The sequence below is a fragment of the Varroa jacobsoni genome, unplaced genomic scaffold (genome assembly GCF_002532875.2).
Source record: "Varroa jacobsoni isolate VJ856 unplaced genomic scaffold, vjacob_1.0 scaffold_1233, whole genome shotgun sequence".
Lineage (NCBI taxonomy): Eukaryota > Metazoa > Arthropoda > Arachnida > Mesostigmata > Varroidae > Varroa > Varroa jacobsoni.
Window position 1 is genome coordinate 103,843 of NW_019214135.1, and position 22,466 is coordinate 126,308.

General features: G+C 40.2%; 1 protein-coding gene across 2 annotated transcripts in view; it reads right to left on the reverse strand.

Annotated features, from left to right (window-relative positions):
• Window positions 1-6,380: 6,380 nt before the first annotated feature.
• LOC111267867 (uncharacterized) overlaps window positions 6,381-22,466 on the reverse strand; it is a 39,818-nt gene continuing 23,732 nt past the window's right edge. For both annotated transcript variants that reach the window (XM_022846428.2, XM_022846427.2), the window contains 2 exons: window positions 17,291-17,554; window positions 6,381-9,796 (listed from right to left, as the gene is read on the reverse strand). In XM_022846428.2, the coding sequence (XP_022702163.1) occupies window positions 9,628-9,796; window positions 17,291-17,554 (433 nt within the window). In that variant the 3' untranslated portion in view covers window positions 6,381-9,627. The remainder of the gene's footprint in view (window positions 9,797-17,290; window positions 17,555-22,466) is intronic.

Consider the following 22,466-nt stretch of genomic DNA (forward strand, 5'->3'; position numbering starts at 1 on the left):
GTTATTTATTATCCGAATTCGAATATCGGTATAATTCAACGTTCCGTTGTCCTAAAAATGTTTTATAGACGAACGTGGTAAACCATTCTTTTGAGTCTAATAATTTATTGGTTATCGCAATAGAGTTGGATAAAGCAATCTCTATGATATACAGGAGAACCGAATGCAGAGACGAGCGGTTTACGGATAAAGAAATCTATAGCTGATGTTAGAAGCTCATAGGGGTCAGCCGTTTACCACACTGATCTGAGAGCGATTAAATTCGAGTGAAACCTAAATTATATTTTTAATTCTATATGACTGATTAAGTTTTTCTTTATATATTTTAGTAAAGACACGATCTTTCTATGAAGATGTACCACGAATATAGACACTGCGTCCGCCCTAATGAAGAAGGCCGGTGGAACAACATGCGTCGTATGATGCGAACCATGTACTGTGGTTATAAAAAAAAAAGAAAAAAAAAAAACATATAGAAAAAGGATGTACTCGAATGACGCTCCAGTAAAAACGACGTTTATGCAGGTTAGTGCAAGTTAGCCATTTGGATTTCAAGAAGAGCTCGTTTCCCATGCCAACGGGACGAACATTTCACTTAATTTTTATATTACCGTGAAAATCGTTCTGATCACCCAAACCGATTTTCACATCCGAGTCAATTACATGTTTGTAGTCTTCTGTAGTTCCCTTTGTTTCCTGGTTTAGCACAACGACGTCCTGGATTGTTTTTTTGGCTGCAAAATTCATCCTGGAGGAAACACAAGTACCTCGTCGTACGTGCATCCGGGCAGTAAGTGATTTTCCAGCGCTCGTCCTTAACGTCTCGCTCCTAACTGTTAGAATCCTGCTCAGATAACAATCTATGGGCATTGCCTTCAGTAGCGGCAAATACGAACGTCTTCCGAGAGAGAGAGAGGTGTAATAGTACAAGAACTACGTGTGGAAACGATTTGCAGTCAGACAGGGCAAACGATGCGAAATTCGACCCTAGCGACGCGTAGCGACCGACGATTCGGTTACCCTAGTGGGTTCGATGGGGCTGTAGCTGGTAAACTTAAGAAGGGAGCCCGAGGTCTGATAGGTGATGAGGGCGATAACACTCATGCTTCGCCGGGTTATTTTACAACAGCCGTTTTGTGCAAAGTCACGTATTCATCTCTCTAGGAGCTGAGGAGTAAACATAAGACGTGTTGAAACTAAAAATTGTTCCAGAAGGGAGCTTGTTGGTTGGACAGCTGTTGGATGCAGAAAAGGCAAAGTTTTTGAAAATTTCGGTAAATCTTAAAGAAACCCATAAAAGTCCAGCGGGCAAACGAGCATTTATGAGGTCGAATTCTACGTCTGATATAAAATTCTTTTGGACTTTGCCACATGTTACCAAATACACCGATCGAAGTATGGGTTGGCCATCAATTGTGCAGAAATTATTGCACTTTTCTCCGCATAAGGTTATTTGGTTAGGGTCATAGATGTTACGAAATAATACATGAATACATGTTTGCAGTGAAATTTCTTCCCATCGATCAGATTTTTTTTCACAGAGAAATCATTTTTATTTCAGTATCGATTACATTAAAATGAAGATGTGTGAATACGTCCCAAAAAAAAATTTTCAATAGTGTACTTTTTACTTGCTTTTTTACTTTGTGTTAGTATGTTCTGTTTTTACACAGTTTTAACTAACATGTTTAAGCGAATATTTTGGGTTTGCTAACAGTGATCCGTCAGAATAAGTCACGTTTAACATCTCTTTAAAATTTTTCGAGCTGTTACGTGTAGACGTATTGAAATTCTGTGTAATACAGGTGAGCAAGGGATTCGTGCCCATTTAGAATTGCCAATTGAAAGGCTGGAATTTATGCAGGCGAAAATTCTTTAACATTATTAACGTACGAATTTGGTTCTCGTACTCCATGCCTCTCACCTAGATACTTGCTACTAGATATCTTTCAGCTGCTGCCGTTCCCGTCTTCAGCGCAGACGGTTAACGTGTGAGACACTCCTCATACGTATAAATAACGCACATGAGCCACGACTCACTGCGCACGTCTTTATTTTATGAAGATATTTTTGGGAACACTCGTGGCGAGTGAAGATCTGTTTCAGGTACTAAGTCACCCTTTCTAAAGTTCTCCACTACCACTCGGACTTCCAGTATTAACTTTGTAGAGTCATAGCGATGCTTGTTATGTTTGCCACTGTCGTTGCGCTTCTCGACCATGACTTCTCATGGCACTGTCCTACATAGGACCTTAATGTTATAGATGGAGGCGATTCGGAATGCTCTCCTTATTTGGATAGCGAGTAGCCGTTCTGATTTTCCAGATGCGATGTATTTTCTATAATTTTGTTTAGATTTGGAACCATGTAGAGAATTATGTAATTCATCGTTGAAGTAAGTAGACTTCATCTTTTCGCCGAGGTTTTGTAGAACTAAGATTGCCTTCTGAACTAAGAACTTTTAGAACTAAGATTCCTGAGTTTCAATTAGATCCTGATCAGTACTTATCCCTGGGTATCTAACAACCTTCTCTGGTTGCGTTGGGTGTCAAGGACAGAATAAACGAATTCAAAAGGTTGTTTCAGCTTGGAAGATAAGCTACGTCCAGGACGACGTAATGCAGTCTTTGTTGTAGAATAAAATCAGCTAGAGGTTAATAAAAAGGTGGGCAGCGTAAATGACTATCCGTGTCATGAGTTCACACCCATATCTGACTCTGTTGAAAAATGTGCGATCGGTTTCCATATTCTTTTCAGAATATGGTCAAAATATCATGTGATGACGGATTATCACCAATTTAGATTGACGCGGGCATTCTTTCTCGCAGCCCGTGATTGTGATTGATATTTAGCCTCTACTTGACAAAGATATATAGCATATATATCGTAACAAACTAGAAGACCGGTGTCGGTTCCCTTTCAAAAATAGGCTTGTGCAGATTCATAATCGCGATGTATGAATCTATTCTAGAATGTAGAATTTCTACCAATATGGCGACTAACACCTGAACTAGGAAAATCCTTTTCCAGTTCCCAAACAAATTTGCTCATATCTTCGTGCTTGCAAATGCCGAAATAACAAAAACGAAGTTCAATAGGCGCAAGTAATTGTGCCGCTCGCACGAGCTAACCCCCCGCGACCACTTCCAAAAAAAATGATAAGGCAACATTACTTTTTAGAAGCTATTCACAGTTGTAGCTAAATGACATATAGTCTAAACACCTGGGTTACCCCACATAACCCACTCTGTATTCTGAAAATATGAGCTAAACAGGGTATCAGTCTTGCATGTGCGTTTGGTTTTTCAAAACTAAAGGTATTTATGTTGTATAGACATAAAACAAACGTAAAGTATTGCTTTACAAACATTTTCCCACATCTAAATTGCTTATTAAATAAGTGAACCCAATATTAGTGCTGGATTTTTTTGATTATTGAGATCGGAATGATTGACTGGCTCACGTTTTGTGGTAGCGGCCAGACATAGTATAATCACGTTGAACTGGAAATTATTAGAAATTCGCCCCATTCATTTTCGATGCTATTCAGTCAAAGGGGCTAACGGTCAGTTGAACTCATTCATTTGAAGTGGGTCAATGTACGGTCGTTTGCCCACGTTCTCGCGCATAATTTTTTCATGTCCTTAAGGTGTTCGCTAGACAAAAAGGCATAGCGAAGGTGGAACTACATAACATAGGCACTGAATTGTATTAGTGTCTATAGGGTGGCTTAAGAAAAGGTAATACCTGATTTATTTGAAGAAAAAATACGAAGTGAAGTAATATTGGCCACCTACAAATTCTGTGTAAGGAGATCAGTCATTCAGCAAAGTTAGATTAAAACTGCTCGTCTTTTGGGAACAAAATGTGATTTTGCCTTAATAAAACGGCACTCGATAATCAGCGTCAAGCTAGCCGGGTTGAAGAAAATGATTATCGTATGTCCTCATGAAGTTTTTCGACGTGGCGTAACAAATACAAAAATACGATGTCTTAATTTATGCACTCATATATATGCGCATAACATAAAGGTCTGTTTATAATATGGAGCTTCATTCCAGTTGCTGTTAGAACAACTGATAGCATCACGATTAGTATATGCCCGAAGCACAATACTACTCTATATTAGTCCATATGCCCCTCAATGTGGTCATGTGATAGGGATTCAATGCAATGATTTCTATAGGTTTTGAGGTGGTTTTACTTTGTCTTACGAAACGTGGTTCTAGGATAGGTGTAACTTCCTTGCTGCTTTATAGTTCAATTGAGGTTCGATTCAAAGCAAAGATGAAACTTTATTGGCTCAATAAAGCATCCTTTGGCGTTAGGTAGGATTAGAAAATCCTATAGCACGTGCTGCACTTAATTTTTTGCCCGTATGCATTCCCCATACATTGTATGCGCTTGAAGGAGTCTCTGATGCACCGCGCTTGCAAAGGTTGTTCAGTGAAAGCTTTATCTATTTGAATTTAATCGAAAGTAATCTATCTATTTATGTAGGCCATCTGAATATGTAACATATAGATATAATTTATGATTCTGTAAAATATAAGAGTAATATGCGTGGGCCTTCATACACATCTTCATATCGTAAAATAAAGATTCTATAAATATTCTAGTAAGCGAAAAACATAGATTCAGTTTCTTGATATATAAAATCGTATTATTGTAAATAACTTATCCAAAGTTTAGTCTGATCGAACTGAACATGTGTTCCCTTGTACAGCTGTTCCTAGATCTCATTATTGAGAAACGTATCTCTGTGTGTTATTTAGAATTCAAGAGCAGTGGTTACAAGCTATTTCAGAGCGAAATTTTTCGTGCAAATCTTATCATATGAAAGGCGGCACTGCGTTCAGACATTCTGCTCCGCCAGCTCACTGTACACCTATCTACACGCTGCGAGAGTACTCGAAATTCTGGTATCTAGTAATCAGTCCAACAGGAACTTTTGGCAAACTATACAGAGTTCCCAGGGCCTTTGGCGTCAGCTTTCTGGTGTAGCGGAAACCCCCACCTGTCTCGCGGTCCGGTTTCCGTCCTACTCTTTGCTGCCTAACAGTTAAGTCACCTCGTGCCACGTATGGCAACACCGCTGGAACACAAAATGGTGACGCCGTGTAATTCCGTCCCTGCCCTTTTTATGTCGTTTTACGAGCTTTCTTTTTCACGGCTGGCAAGAATAAAGCTAGCACCTTAATATACGAGGCTACTACAGTGCTGAAGAACGATGCGGGCGTTAGCCTTCAGAAGACAATTTAGAAATACCACTCTGCTTTTCAGATTACAGCAGGCGGTGGCTATTCGAGTCAAATTATTATTATTACAAACGAAGTATTGTAAATACTTCGTTTGTAACACTTGATGGAGGTCAGCTATTCATATGTTTGCTTGTTTGGATTTAACTATTAGGCCAATTTAACATAACGTGTTATACTTAAAATTGTTATTTGCGGGTTGTATTTTGGAGCGATGTCCCTTGATAATAAACGTAGGTACACTATATAACTTGTCAGTTTCAAGAAGAAGTTGTATCATCCGATTTCGAAATTCGAGGCGGAAAATTTGAGCGTTCTAAGGAATACTAGGAGAAGTAGCTTGCGAGAAAAATTCAGCAAAGTATGTCGGATCGCGAACAATCAGCGAGACCTAAATCAATATAAAGAAGTCTAATTAAATAGGCGTGCTTTCAGTCACTGAGGCTTTTGCAATATGGCACAGTTGCTTTCCCATTCTTCTTACTATCCTTAAATTTAGCTTACTTATAACGTAATTTACTTTTTTCTTAATTTTCTTCCTACCAGATTATCTTCATGAAGCGAAGTTCACTATAAGTTAAAATATAAAGCTATAACCTTTTAATACGACTACTAAAGAAAATCAGCAAACTATCCCGATATGGAAAGTTCAGATTTAAATAAGTGTTTTACAAAGTTTTTTATTTATTATGCGCTCCCTCCACAGCGTGGGTTAGTATTTATTCTGATTTTTAGCGAAGGCACCTCTCGTTACCAAGTAGGCCTCGGAATCCATTTTTAGTTACCTTTAGGAAAACGTTCAAGTATGTAGAGCACATTCAGGTCTATAAAAGGTCTATAACAGCAATAAGTAGAAATAAAAAAAAAAAAGCAAACAAAAAATCCGGTTTGCTGGTCATATCCATCAGGTGGACCACGGTCTCTGTTAAGGCGAAAAAATATCTCCTTTGTTTAATGTGAAGCCCGATTGGATTATAGTCAAACAGGTTGCTTCTAACTTGTACTTTATGCAGTACTTCAATACTAGCACGCCTGTCACTCAACCCGTTGTCCCTAAGTTGAGCTGATAGACATTGACGTAGTGTGTGTGATTATGAGTATATAAAACAAAAAGGCTTGCACTCGTCATTATTGAGGTTTATTGATCCAAGTCTTTACATGTACATTTATTTATCTCTACGTTCTCAGTTTTCAACACGTCTTTGCCTCTAGTTGCAATCATTCCTTGACAATACCTTATATCTCTATATGAGTAAAATTAGTATGGTGTGACAGCACCTTATATATATATATATATATATATATATTCTTATATATATGTTCCATATATTGTCTACACTACAGACAATATACAAAGAAAATCTCTATTTTTTATTTAAATATCTTCAACCTGTATTACTTTCTTCGAATATGCTTGATTCATCCTGAAAGCCAATAGACTACAAGCGGACAATCAGCTAGTGTTTCGTCTTTTATCGTTTAAGATTATTTTCTATACCCAATGTCGTCGATATTGGCGCAAGGGGCATATATTTATCTAGGTCACATACAGTCATCGTTTTAAGTTAACACAAATGTACGATCTCTTTCTTCGTTTTATAATTAAAAATGTCGCCCACGGACATTATACAATAAATTATATAAATGTAATTATTATATCTTTTTTTTATTTACTCTACTATATCTATATATTGTCCAGTCAGCCCGATTGTTCTACCGTTCCGCACCAAGTTCATCAGCAACTATCTATCACTTGTTAGGAGCTTTTCAAATAAAAAATATCTAATAAGTGAAGACATTTATCTGAGTATCTAATAAATATTTTAATTCTATCTCGCAAGCCTGATGACAATTACTGCATGTGCGAAACAGTCGGGCCTAAAACGAAGTGTACAGCTGATTGCTACAGGTGTACAATAAGGAAAGACGAGCATCCAATATAAACTGATGCTGTAAGCAAAGCAAACGCGGGAGGGCTAAGGAACCATAAAAGGCACGAGAACATATGACCAGACGAATCTCCACAGCCAGGTATTTCAGACATCTTTGTGAGCTCATGCCAGCCGATCATCATTGTAATACGTGTGGTACAATTGAAGGTAAAGTAACGAGACTCAATTGAAACCGACGCCTTCGTGGCTATTGATATTACTTGACTGCTGCTGTGACACACAACAATGCTTGTCCTGAAGGGCGGAAAAGACCAGTTTTTTAGAACGCCGGGTTTTTTTTTCTTAATTTGCGACCCGTATGACTTAGGAGTTAAAAGGTCTTTCGGAGCTAATAAGTGTGGAACATTGTTCATCAAAAGTAAAATCTGTGGTTGCCCATTATAGACTTGTACAATCGACCCATATCGTGACCGATCAGCTTTCTGTAAGGTACGGGAAGAGGCAAACAATATACGTAAAAGCTCTTCAGGCAAACGCTTCTCGATCCGAAAATACAGGCACACATTAGTAGATTAAAAAAAATCAGGGCTTCTCAAGATTTTATTAAGGCTACCCCTGTTTTGTATTATGTGATTTTTTATACACTGGGGAAGGTAATGGTTCTTACACACTGGCAAGTGGCTGTGATAAAACGTGGCTAAAAGACCTTTTTTCTTTGGGTACGTTGGTTATTTTTTCACCGCGCACGCTCTTTTTTTGTGCCTCCCATTGACGACGCTCAATCTTGACCTCAATGATATGTTCCAGTAGCGACCTACAATAACCGTAGGTCGGCCTCTATAAGAGCCTAGATAATCAAAGGTCTTTTTCCTTTATCGACTGTTTTTCCTTTCGATTTCTGCTTCCTTCGATTGAGAATGGTTAAGAATTCCGATTGTTAGTTGCTTTGTTAGTTGCTGTTGTTGCCTCGTACTGCTGGCCTACAGTCGGGCGTCTTCTTCCTTTGTTTCACAGCTTTGTTTCTATCTGTTGTTAAGCAGAAAGAAAATGACCCACCAGTAGGCCTTACTGCCATTGGCAAACGATATCGGAGCGTCTGGTCCGTTTTCGAGACTCCAGGCGTCGTCTTCCCGCGTGCCGTGCTTAATAAGAAGCGAGTAAATGAATTTACAGAACGAGTCCATCTGTTGGTGAATCCGTCGATGGCACGATCCACCCGTGTCGCCTCTGGTTCACCTTTGACAGCCTCAACAGACAGAAATCGTTGCTCCATCGCATAAACATACGTTATGAGAATGAACAACAGAGTGGTGATCATCAGCGTGATTAATATCGTCTGCACAAGTCTCTTGCCTGTATCTATTCGACATTCGCAGAAGATGGTTCGTGCAGTTCATTCATCGGACAAATAACAGAGGGAAGCGGCATCGCAAGGGGTGCGAGAGAGAGCTCATATGAGCTTGTTTTTTTTAGCATGCTATTTAACACCGGTACCACGTGCGTATCTCTGGTATTGTAGTTGCATTCGTCTTATCCGTAACAGCGTGCGAACTATCATAAGTATTGTGTATTTATTATTTTTTCAAAGACTTAAATCGAGCATTCAGTTCAAAATTTGTGATCGTATTCGTGCACAGCCTTACATATATAGTATACTATCTATACTATTATACTTTTTCGTCTTTGATAGGTAGTAAGAATACATACCGCTAGAACTTAGTTCTGAAATCCTTCTCCTGGGTCTACGATAGTAGTCTACTGCCGCCATGCATTAATAATTTTCGCAGCGTTTAATTTGTAGAGGTCTCTCTCATTTTTCTTCCTTCATTTTTCTTCCATTGCCTAACCGCTTTCCGAATACGTTTGGAAAACTCAAATGTGAGGTCGGGAAGGTATCAGCACAAAGGTACGTATCCACCTTCGTAGTCTATAGGGTTTGACTTAAGATTGTATATTGTCCGGTCCAAGTCGTATTTCCATATATGACGTATGTTCAATAACTCGGTTGGGTTAACGTGATCTGTGTTTGTTGCCGGCGGTCTCGGCGCTTGTTGGTAGGCAGGACTGTTAGTGGTGAGGGAGAGCAATTCGTTTTTCTTATCTATGCTGGTTCGTGTTGTTTTGCCGTTGACTTTGCATCCCTTTCATTAGGACACTGATCGACCTGATTCTAGGTCAGACAACAAAAGACACAGTTTCGACTGTTCTATGCAACACAGCACGCGATTACGGCGAAATTAAATCAAACTGGGTTGCGTTTACAGGCACTTAAGCCATCCGACATTTTTGCTATTAGTGACGCCGTTGTGTCAAATACTCCATGACAACTCGGTATCCTCGGTGGGGGGTAGGGGGTATAGGTGGATTTAGAGCAGTTCCGTTGAATTCTGTAATCTGTTGGCACGTGGAATGTAATTTACGGTAGTGCAACGTTCAGGTGGCCCAAATAACGCGTTAAGTTGATTTTAAAGATAATCCTAGGCAGAGGTGCATTCACAGGCTGAGGGTAACGCAAAGGCTCTTAGGGTGGGACAAGCCTCGGGGTTGAGTGGATCCAGAGCGATTAGTGTCTGAGGAGCAAAACGTTGCACGCAACGAGTTTTCACGCTGCAGCCGCCAAGTCGCTGGCACGGTCGACCTTCGTCTCTATAAAATAAAAAAAAAAGAAAAACTTGACCAAGGTTACTGAGTTGATTTTCAGCCTTCTGCCGCTGCGAGAAGCAAGCCGGTCAAAAAGAAGCGATAAGTTCTTCGAATGAAATTACTATAAAATCTCGAGTCGAGGGAACTAAAGTTACTGTTGAGGCAAATTGACGAACTCAAGCAAATACATTTAGTTACGATTGATAACGTTGAAGTACAAAGGAAATGACTGAACAAAGTTAATTAAAAACTAAGTAAGAAATAGTTAATCGCTGTGTAATGTCGCGAAACCGTAAGAACTACGTCAAACGGACTTGAATGCTAAAAGCTTATGATATATATATATATATATATATATATATATATATATAGTCCTTGACTAATAGATTTTAATTTGGGATAAAGGTCATGTATCTCAAAGGATCACAATGTCTACAGTATGCAAATTTGGAGAACTGACAATTCGTCCGGCTACATATTAACACATGGCTCTCAAGAAATTCAGTAGATGAGTTTATTTAGCAGATTCGCAGTCCTTTAGTTACACCATGTAGGGCAGAGCTCCACATACAGGACATAAACGAGGTCGTGGTCGATCTTTATTTACTATAGGTCCTGTTGCTGTGCGCTCTTCATTGTATAGTTTCATCGCGCTTCCTCCATTGTCGGCAAGATTTAATAACTCTGCTTAACCTTAATATCGTGTATATAGATTGAGCGAAATCTCCTTTTGAAAAGGCTTCTGCGGTCTCGTGGTACCAGAATATCTCAGCCCTGGGAGCTCAGCGGAATTGTGAGCAAATTACTCAGAATAAGAGTATGGCTTCCATAGGGACTTGCCGCAATGCAAGAGCGGTAGCCTAACGTTTAAACACAGCGCCCACCTCGGATGATGCACGAAAGACAACCGCACCAAATACACTATTATTTCGACCGCTATTGTTGTTCGCAGGGGCATGTGGGTTCAACACTTTACTTAATGCCCAACTGATAGGCGTCGAACTAGGACATCGAAAGTGCAAAGGGCCGCTGCCCAGTTTTTTTTCATTTTCAGGTACATATGATTTAGGTAAAGATAAGAGCAATCATTATTTAGAAAGCTGGTAGCAATTAGTTTGTGTTGAGTTTACAGAGACACACTACGAGCCTCTAGTTATGTTTGATACACAGTTACAATTGCTGACCAGCTAATGGTCTATGTGGCCAGCAACAAATAGTTATATTTAGCAGTGAATATTACCTGTGCCGTAAAAGATCGTATGTCCATCATTTTATGAGGCGGTGTATAATACCTAAATGTATCGGTATGCAGGAACGAAGTCGTCGAACGGAATCCACAAGGCAGACCTAATCGAAGATTGTAAATGTCAAAAATTTTAAACCTGAAGACGTGCATTTAAATCGAACGAAGTTTCACGGTTGTGGATTTATGAATAACGTTCATGACATATAACTTAACTTTATACTTCCTATGTAATATGTATATACCCTTATACTTCTTCGCGAGTCAGCCACTCTATTGAAAGAGTCTAAACATTAAAAGACTTCTTAGCAGCAAAGTTTTCGCGTCAACACACAACGTCTAATACGTGCGTTTATGCAAAGGCAAGCAAACTGATCGAATCGGGCGGAAGCATATATAGTCTATTGAAATTATCTTCAACGGGCGAGGAATCCCTTATACAAACTACGAAATCATCGTGTTTCACAGATTTTACATTAACGACCAGCTTCACATCGTTCGTATTAGTTTAAAACGTTTCGGTAAGCCCGTGAAACGACTGAGCTCACGATGTTCCGCAAACGTCTATCACTTTCATGTCATACGGATAATGCTGTCTCTCCTGTAAGGGGTTTTTTTCCAAGCGTCGTTCTTTCATGGCTCCACTGACGACAAAAACGGCCTGACCGGTTTCGTTGACACGTCTGTTTGGATTAGAGTTTCTACGTGCTACGAGAACGTCACTCTCCCGTTATCGTAAAAATCGAAACGTTCCCTCCCCTTTAAATTCAGGATAGTCGTCAGAAGCGATTAACATAACGAAACACATAGCTACTTTCAGACGGTGCTGTGGTCTAACGTCAGTGGATATACACCAACGACCGGCGACAACGATTTCGCGACCGGCTCCAGAAAAACGCATCTCTCAGTGAAATCCTATTATTCATCTTGATCTGAAATGACTAAACACAACCTTTCGACGCTCTGACATAGATATTTTTGTCCTTTGAAAGCAAGCCTGCCGTGTGCACTGTTCGTATCTCATGGGATCATTAAAATCGGATCATCTGACATTGACAACAGCTGAAATGATCACCAAAAGTAAAAACAACGGATAATGATTTCCATGTTGTTTAATGCAACTAGGCAGTTGTTGACGGTGTGATCTTCGTTCTGAAAGTCAAGCAAGTTGTCGGAAGATGCACGGCAGAAAAGCGAGGAAGGTATAGAATGCGGTGTTTTATAGACATTGTGAGTCACTTTTTTAAAGCTGTTTTGCAGAATTCGGTGTCACTTATAAAAGGACTGTGCATGACAAGAAATCTCGCAGACACACGACTCTGTCCGACCGCTTCTTCATCCCGAAGAGTGATAAGATCTCGGTCATGCAACATATTTGTTTCAGGAAATGCCTGCTGAGACCGTGTGTCTCCATTCCGCTATCTTTAGTGTCCCTATAATAAAGATGTCTTTACACTTAATTTGCTGACTTTTTAGCCTGTACGAATTCTCCAATAAAAAAAAATGCACCTACGGATGCTAACAACGGCAAAGAGAATGGATATACATGCATTAAGCTGTTTCCTGTCCTCTTCGTCCTGCACAACAGTCTCTAACGTGCTTTTTACTGTTGAACATTGTCGGAACCCAGAACACGACTAGACTACAAAGAAATCCGGCAAATTCAAGTTCCTTTCTGCTGGCAAGTTTTTGAAAGTAATCCTATAGCCTGATGCTAGAAACAATATGATAAGCTCTCAATCTTGCGGTCTATTTTTTCTGTTTCAGATTAGATCGTCTGGACAAGCACGGATAGAATAGAGAACGGCCTACACTTTACTTGTCTACCTAAGAGGACGCGAAAGCAAGAGTGAACGTGATCTATTAGTGCCTTTTATCAAACACCGACGACCACGACAACAGTGGATGTTAAATTTGCTCGTGGTTACACTTGATGCCCAAACCCAGCGGAATAAACGCGCTTCCATTGCAGCACGTTCACACACCCACACATCGTAGCAACTTGCTATGATGCGATTTGTATGTGTGCATCACGACGGCATGAGTTCTTGGCTACCTTTGTTTTTGTTGTTGTTATTGCCGGTGCCGGTGTTCGCAATCCGCTGTTGTTCAGCTGGTGAGTCGTCGAAAAAAATGCGAAGCTGCGTTATAGACGAATGAACGCATGAGGTAACGGGTGGACGGACGAAGAAGTTTATAAAGAATCTGAAGAATTTTGTAAGTGCTAAATTTCAGCTCGGCGGTTGAACCGCGCGAAACTGCGCCACCTACAGCATTCACGAGAGAAATGACGCCAACAATGATTATCATCGCAGCGACTGAAACGTTGCTTAGATGACGCCCCGCTGGTGGCCGTCGCCACCGTAGTTCGAACTACCAATACGAGCACCGCATCCATCGGGAATGGAAACGAGAAAACGCGAGGACCATGAATTTTCGTTTGGCAGTCGCTGGGTTAGGGACGCTGGTGTCTGTGCGGGGGGCTCGCGCGATCACAGGCTAGCACGCAAAGTTGGCACCGTGGAGCACCGTGAAGCAACGCATCATGAGTGGGATCAGATTCGGACGGTATTCTATTTCGTTTCCGCGTTGCGTATTGATACGCGAACATCTGCATAGAAACGTCTCTTATACCGTGGTAGCATCGTAGGGTGCTTTCGGTTAGACTGCGGCCATTCTTGTCATCGCTGCTTATTCGTGTCTCAACGGGAGGACCGCAAAAGCACGCGAAAAGAGATCGAGGTAAAGGTAAAACCAGCATAAAAACTATTATTACTACTTTTACTGTTGCTAGAAGGATGCGTCCAGGTTATGAGTGGCGGACGCATCGTAGCCGCTGCGCGCCCTGGTGTCAAACGGCGTTAACTGACGCCTCGCAGTAAGCCTCGTATCGTAGTACTACGTAGTCGCCTAAAGTAGGGGAAATATTCTAAGCGAAATTTTATGAAAGCATAGAGGATAGAATGTGAAAGCGAGCGAAGTAACTTTAAAATTGTAACTAGCATAGTTATTACAGCCGCAACTTGTTCGTTTGAAGCTGGTCCCAACGATTGAAATCACAGACCATTACACCCGTGCTCCTCGCAAACGAATTCTACCCTTGAATAGGTTTCTCCCAAGATTACCATTGACCCATAATATTTAAAGCTATGTTTATGTACAAATATAATAATGCACATATATTCTTGCTATACTCGCATTCAAGTTTCTACTCGGATACAAATGCGACTAAGGCTGAGATTGTTAAAACGACGATAATACTGCAGTGGATGATGTACAACATCCAGACAACTTACAGCCTTCCTTTCTGTCCAACAAATGTCCACTTACTTTAGTGGGTAACAACACCCTTTGTTACATTATGATGTGCTCATTGCCTTAGCAGAAACCTTAATGAACACAATTTGTTAGGTGGGTACGAGCGTTTATACATGCGTCTATGTGAAAAATAGACGGCTCAAAAAGTCGCAAGAGAAGCAGCAATAAGAAACCCATAGTGCCATAAATAAAAGCGTTATATAAAAATGACAGCGGCGACCTAAAGCTCGCTTCGCGTTGGCCATAGAAGACATTACGGAGTTACTATAGGTCGTGGGCATAGTGCTCCAGAAGGTCGATACATCTAAGTATATGGATGTAGTTGACGCGATGACAATCTCCACAAGGTATCCGCAACTTTTGAAAAGCAAAAACTCTGTACAGGACACGCAAATACTGCTCCTGCTGGTACAGCTATACCAGGAATGATAATGTTGAGTATTTACATTTGCATAGAGCACAGGTCTGTAGGCAGTAAGATGAAAATTCGTAACTGGCTGACTGTGTAGGATATGAATCATATACACATATTGATCATAACACAGGGAGATGCGAGACGTGTAAGATAAGGAATATTCCTACTAACGATGTCTATTTAGTGATTTGTTTTACGTTGCGTGTTGGAAAACGTGGATCTCCACAGTTTCTCTAACTAACTGAGAGAAAGATATTAGACAGTGAAATTCTATGAATATCTAAATAGTAGATAGTGGACACGAAAGGGGAGCAACTGTAGCCAAACGCAAGGACACATGGAAAAGCACTCGGATCCGCCCAACTTATGGATGTCTCCCATGTGTTGCGTTGTCTGTTTAGTTCGCGGACTAAAGGACGCAACCGCCTGAATAATTGAAACCTCATCGAAGTGGGTAAAGAAGATGCGCATTAAAGTCGTATTACGTTGGGCATAACATGTGTAACAAAGTCAACCTCGATGTTACTACACTCAGCCGATTCATTTACTCTTCAATTTTGTCTGGAAAAGACTTATCATAGCCAACTAATTCCGTATATCAAATTGTGGAATTTTTAAGAAAGAAATGATAACAGGACAATACGATAACTCGGCAAATTTGTGATCAAGTGGGCCATCGTAGTGGCACGTGACGAAAGAAATCAAATAGCAGCTGTCGCTGTCGTAAACAAAAAGATATTAGTAACGGCCGCAATAGGCAGGGAAAAATTAATTAATTTCTTTAAGATCACTTTACTATGTCTGAAAGATCGAAACTTGATGGGCTACAAATGAAGAGAGGCTATCTATTTCAATCAGAGCGCGCAAGAGGTTTGGTTTTACAAGCATGAAACCTGGCCAGCATCAGAGCGCTAGAGATGTCATGGCTTGATGTCGGCGGCCTTGTGTTAATCGTATGATAAAATAGGAAACTCTGATAGACCATAAAGGGAATGAATCACTGGCACAGGCTGAAATGCGTATGGATGAAGGCCACAACCAGACCAAAAAAAGACGAGGCCCATTACTTAACAGGCAAGGAAAGGTGAAGAAACATAAGTCCAGATAGACAAAGTCTGTCGCTATAGAAAGAAGTTAAATACCGCGGATTGTTAGTCCTGACTGACGTAACGGTTTCTACGCGTGCGAAATATGTCGCTAATAGTACTATAAATGCTGCAATTGATTAATCTGGCACAATGATGAGAATAAAGCGGAAAAAGAAGGATACGAAGAGGTGTTGATGGTCGATGTGTCAGAGTCAATGACGACTTATGTCGTTCAGGTATGGGATGCGTTGACCTCAGGCTAGCACAACGACAAGGAACTTTGTTCATACGATCAAGAGTGGCAATTACGATAGAAATCGCGAACAGGACGTTATGCGGACTATATTTGTGTTAGTCATAACAATGCCGAGTCATGACGTTGGATATACACTAGTTACGAAAAAGGAACACCTCAAAAAAGTAGGCCGAAAAGGTGGATGCATGTAACACCTGGGGAGTAGACACATCTTATATCCGACACATCGCTTTGACAGAAAACATAATTAATTGACATGTTTCAGCGCCCATATACTTAGCAGGGGATTCTCAACATAAATTATCAAAAAGGTCTGGATTGACATCTGTGTCTAGAGAAATAAATGACCTACAACACATACATAGACACTCAGCGCGATAAAGGACACAGCACCCTTAGGACGAGAACTTTGATCAACGACATTGTGTATATCATGATAATCTTGAAAAAGATGACGGCACGGATCCGGGTTTCTTGATAAAATTAATGTGATAAAGAAGATTTGAAGAGAGCAAGCGGCAAATACACAAAGTAAATGTCAAATTAACGGTAGCGGTCTATTTGCCGTACACTCACCAAATGTTTGAAATAGTATTAAACATCTTGGCTCAGATCCAAGGATAGTAAGAGCACGTATATGTCTACACACAAATATATTCCGTAGTAGGGCAGACGTTTGGCCTAAATCCTACCTAGAAAAGAACGATGTTCGAAGAACTGTTTGCAGTAGTCTACTTGCATATTAAATGTACTCATATAAGATATAACAAATGCTTTAAACTTGTAAGCTGAATGAACCTGATGAATGCACCTCTTCTCAAGTGGCGCGTATATAAACATAGTGTGCAAAAACGTAGATGAACAGCATATTTGTTAAACAGTTATCTAAAGTATTACAGCATGTAGTCATCATGAAAACCTGTATAAGCTAAAAAAAAAAAAGAGAGAATTATAAACAGCTTAATTTGATAATATCCTATACCTTTGTGTGCTTATATCCGTTTTATTTAGCGTACGTGTCGGATTTGTCGATGCGACTAAGTATAAAATGAAGGTCGGTAAGCACAGAAATATGAGTACTTGCAGATATCCTCTTAGCTATAGATCTGATGTTTTTGGCACATTAATCGGTTGGTTTATAGTCCAGGATTTAAAGAAGCCAGGCGATAGAGCCTACCTGCAAAATGTGACGTGCGCCTTCTGAGGCCATCTGCCCGCTTGTATCAGTACAGCCCACTGGCCATGAATATCCCTAGCGACAGCCAGCCTTTTCGCTTTCCTTTCCGCATCGCAGAGCGGACGACCGCCGAGGACGCCACTCCCACTGCCAGCGAAGCCTCCGATCGTCGCGTTGTATTGGGATCCCGCTCCTCCATTAGGTCTCACGTACATCGCATCGAGTAGGTGCTCGCATTTGCGTAGAAAATGTTCGGTCTCCAACCTGGTTTGTTACCAAGGGAAGGCAGTGAAGCTTGTTGTATGCATTGGGTGATCGGTGTAGATAATAAAAGAAAAAATTGAAGGTAGGCATCTTTATTTAAATAACGATGATTGTGTGATGCTGACCCCTATTCCAGTTGATGGATAAGTTTTTAATGAACTATTCCGAATCACAGATACGAGAGTAGAGAAACAATATACAATAGGACTGCGCGCACAATATAACGAGCTACGGCCCTGTCGTTAATATAAGATTTTTTTTTGTTGCGGGGCACACGATTCAATTTAATAGGACCTAAATTTAGCTTATACACTCTGTACATAAAGAAATCTGCTGGACGGGTGGGACGCTAATTAAAGACTCAGCTGTTACAAACTAGTTCTGTTCAGGCAGCCCTCTAAAGCCCACATCGTACGTCCAAATCCAGGTCTTAGTTCGACATCGCTCCGTCGATAAAATCGAAAGATCGATAAAATGGGCCGTATGCGTTCGTTCGGTCAGTTAGAACGAGGTAAACGATTTTAACGAGTGCCGTCCATACGTCGGAGTGTTGCATCTCATTAAAGTCTCGTGTCTCGACATTGGATATCTGAACGGACGCTGATTTTTTGCTCAGAATTCGAGTTTGGGGATGGGACGTTTTCCTATTTAGTTCGTATATCGGCCGGCAGTCCGTTACAGCTCGCACCCGTTGTCTCGTTTTTTTTTCAAAGGAAAAACTGTATTAAAATTGGTAATACAACACACCACTATCCATTGGGCGCTGGTAATTCAATCTTTTCTGAAGAGGTTCACCGAGGCACAGGCAACATTCTGGTACAATTTGGTAAATGGATTTAGTCTGGGTAGAATTTAAGGTCCAACTGATAATCTACCACATTGGCACACAGTGGCAAGGAAACGGCCAGCGAACTTTCGTCACCACGAGCAAATACGATTAATGAATTATTGTTTATATATTAGATATAAATGGCTTTCTTCATTCACACAAAATTTCTCGTGCATATGGGACTTGAAACAGCAGCAGCAGCAGCAGCAGCAGCAGCAACGAGGCCTCGTTGCTTTCAGTTAAAAATGTAGCCATCCAAGACGCCGTGTTCATACACGTATAGTTATAGAAAGAAAGAAGTCGACGACTTCTCTAAACGGTTGCTTTTTTAAACGGTATAGTATGGACGACTTGCAAAATCTTTGCTTTTAACAATATAGTGTTTTCCGGCTAGATGCAAATCAAGGTAGAACATCGCTTCTTAGCGAACACCTACGCAAGGAAAATTACGCTATAAAATGCAGCTTAATTGTGCTGACAGGATAAAGATAATGGGGTCCTGCTATGACATGAGCAATTTTAGTTTTAATTAGGGAATAAGGAAACTAACTACTAACGGTGAAAAATGCATGAATTTGTGGAATAGATACCATGCCGCATGTAAATAGCGTGTGAATTTTCCGTTTAAAAACTTTTTTCATCATTCAACGTTATCGTAACGTTTCTCACTATCTCACCTGGTGGGACCACATCCGCAGGGCATATGGACAAACTGCCTTCCATTTGATTCTATAATATAATTGACTTGGATGATTTCGTAACGCAATAGTTTTTTGCTTGTACTTTACTACAAGCGATAAACGTGTAAATTAAACTCGCTTTTTCGAGCTTTCTTTACGGCGTTCGAGAGAAATCGTTTTTCCACCATCCGCAATAAGGGTTTTGTTAAAGATCATTCTAAAATTAAGCTTATCCTCCATTGTGTTTGATATTGCACGACAAGACGTTGCCTGTACTCGATGCGTTCTGTGCCATTATCTCCATTTTTAGCTATCTTATAAACAGCAACTACGGCTTATTCCTAAATACTAATAAAAGGATACTAGTATATAAAGCAAATATCATTACCAAAGACGCCGTCATTTTTTCTGTGGTGCGTAAACGCCGTAAATAACTTGGCAATTTCCCAAAGATCAATTGCGGAAGTTAGCATAAATAGAGATCATCAACGTCTATATATATATATATATGGATATTCTATATATTTTATTTCTATAGTCGAAATTCGCACTGGGTGATTTTTTTTCGCTCGGCCCTCCCTCTGCACGCACACATGTTAATTGCAATAACAAAAAAAAAAAAAAAGTATGAAAATGGTTCAGAGGTGACGCGTGCCACTGTGAAGCCAGCATCGGCCTAGAACCAGCTATTCCACTTCTGCACGCACCTCTGCAACTGTTGCATCCTATTACATGGTTTGCTTAAGACGTTTTCGAGTGTAACCAAATGAGCACTATATAAACACACATAGATAAATACTATGACTTCTTATCTCACGACAAATTTAGTTGGATATATAGAGGCTAAAGAACGCCTTTCGTCAACTATTATAATAGTATGTGATTCTCTTGATAGCGTGACTTGTAGCACGCAGCTTGGGTTGCATATGTTTGCGAATGGGTGTCACACGTAGAAGCCCAAATGTGATTAAAGGCTACATCAAGTGTTGTGGATTTTTCGGGTGAGGGGTGTAGAGGGGAGTACGGTATGAGGGAAAGACTAAAACGGATAAAAAGGAACAAGAACTCATTATACAGAGTGTACGTAATGCTTTCGTTTGCTATCATTAAATTTTGGGGTCAGCCAATCTGATTTGGTCATTTTGCCGTGCGTCCGCTGCTGCGAATGGCGTCGCCTCACGATGGCAATGAAAATACGGTTATTTTACATAGACAGTTTCTGATAGGAAATTGTAGTGTTTTGTATTGTAAAGTACCATTGGTAGCTGGCAAGAGCGCTTCTGATAAATCTCGGAAAACTATGACTTGCTCACCTGATTAAATGAAAACTTATATTAATTAGATTTCTAGCGAGCATATACATGAGGACACCCATTTCCGAGAACTGTTTCACTCGTGTTATGTATGACATATATATATATATATATATATATATATACACACACCTTTTACCGAATCTTTTGGAGTAGAGACACTGGGGAAGTGTTTCAATAGAAGTTATATATGTAAAATTTGCGTCCATATACGCGACACGACCTACCTCATGTTTCATGTAAAAAAATGTTGGGAAAATTTAGAATGCAGTTAACATGCAGCTGAGAATGCCTTTCTTGTCACTTCTACATAAACAAGCTTACAATAGTATTTCATTGGTTTCCGCATGATTTTATCTATTTTTATTAAATGGGCGGGCTCTACGTAACCTCAATTAACGCAAATATTTTTCGTATAGGTTTTATATACAGCGATGGGTCAATCGTTCCGTTTTCGGCCAGATCTCACAGGCAAAAGTATTTTCTCACAACATAAATTATTTTAAACATCGCTAGGTGATTAAATCTTCTCGGTAACGAATCGCCACAAAACCAGACTATTCAATGGACTCGATGTTCAGTATAACAGAATCTTAGATACCGAGAATAATAGCGGCAACGTCTCAATGCTTTCTTTGTCTATTCTACGTTCAGCAAAACATTCTTCCATCTTCGCTCAACGATTGGTCGTCTCAATTCTCTCTTTAATTCTAGCGATTCAAGCATAGCTGCCGCTCCCGCCACTAACCAATCTACCAAGTGTCCCAGTCCTCTCTAAAAAAATAAAAGCCCATTACCGTTCTTCTTATCTTCATCATCATCATCAGTAGCAGCAGCAGCAGCATCATCGTTTTATGACCACCATTGAGAGCGGGCTGACCACGATATGTAGTATTAATAGAAAGCGCACACACACACACACACACACACGCAAACACACGCCGAATCGTTATACGGTGATAGAACGTAGAAATAAACAAAAAAGAAAAGAGTAAAAAAAAGATAAAGATAGAATCGAGAGAACGTAGCAGCTGTGGAAGCTAAAGAATTTGGGTAGCGGGGTCAAGTGACTGTGATCCTTGCGTTGGTAGTAGGTGACTGCTTGACTCACTGGGCTGACCCGTCTTTTAGCTGGCAGCGTAACATACATGTAGATTTTGGTTCACGAGGAAACTAAAAGCACCAGCGGCATTTATGTGGCGACGAACAGCTCCGACAAACTCAGCGAAATGTATAAATTAATTTATCATGGGTACGTTTATAATGATTGCGCTATGCATAAGAAACGACTCAGAAAATTGTAGCTAGCAAATAAAAAAAAAAAACAACAAAAACGAAGGCATGACTGACTGGACCAATTCGGTGTTACGCAGGTTCATAGAACATAGAGAAAGAAGCTAAAACTAATCATTATAACGTTTATGATAATGATAATAATTTCAAAAAAGTAATAATATTACAAATGCTAGAAAAATTCGTACTGCTGCCAACATCATCGCCCTTATTAGCAGAAGATAGCTTGAAAGCAGAACGAAGATGCAGAATGCCGTGTTGATGAAACACGCAACCAAAGTTAATCGTCTACGATGAACTTAAAGCTCATCGTAGACGATTCTCGTCTGTTGGACCAGGTGTCAGCAATTGTACTTCAACTCCAGTGACCTACAATTAAATCCATCGATATTGAAAACGGAAACTCAAGCTTTTTTTAGCTCTATTTTTACGACCACTTGGCGATAAGGTTTCTTCTAGAACAGAGTTTATTTTCGGCGGCCACTTTTCAACTTACTCTCAAGTAGTTCACGCCTCCTTAACGGCAGGATGCTATGATTCCTTTAGGCAGACTTCAGTCATAGTTTATCCCAGTGTAATCAAACATCACGATTAATCTTATTCACTGATCATAATCGTATTGATACACAGAACTCTAACCTAGTTCAGTGAGTAAAAAACGCTGCCATTTTTTCTAAAGCAAAGCCTCTTGGCGCCACCAGTGAGAAGATACCGAAGAAAAGTCGCCTGCTCTAGAACTATCAAAGGTCAAACTTAAGATTTGCCGAAACAGTTGGCCAATAGGAAATGAATCTTCA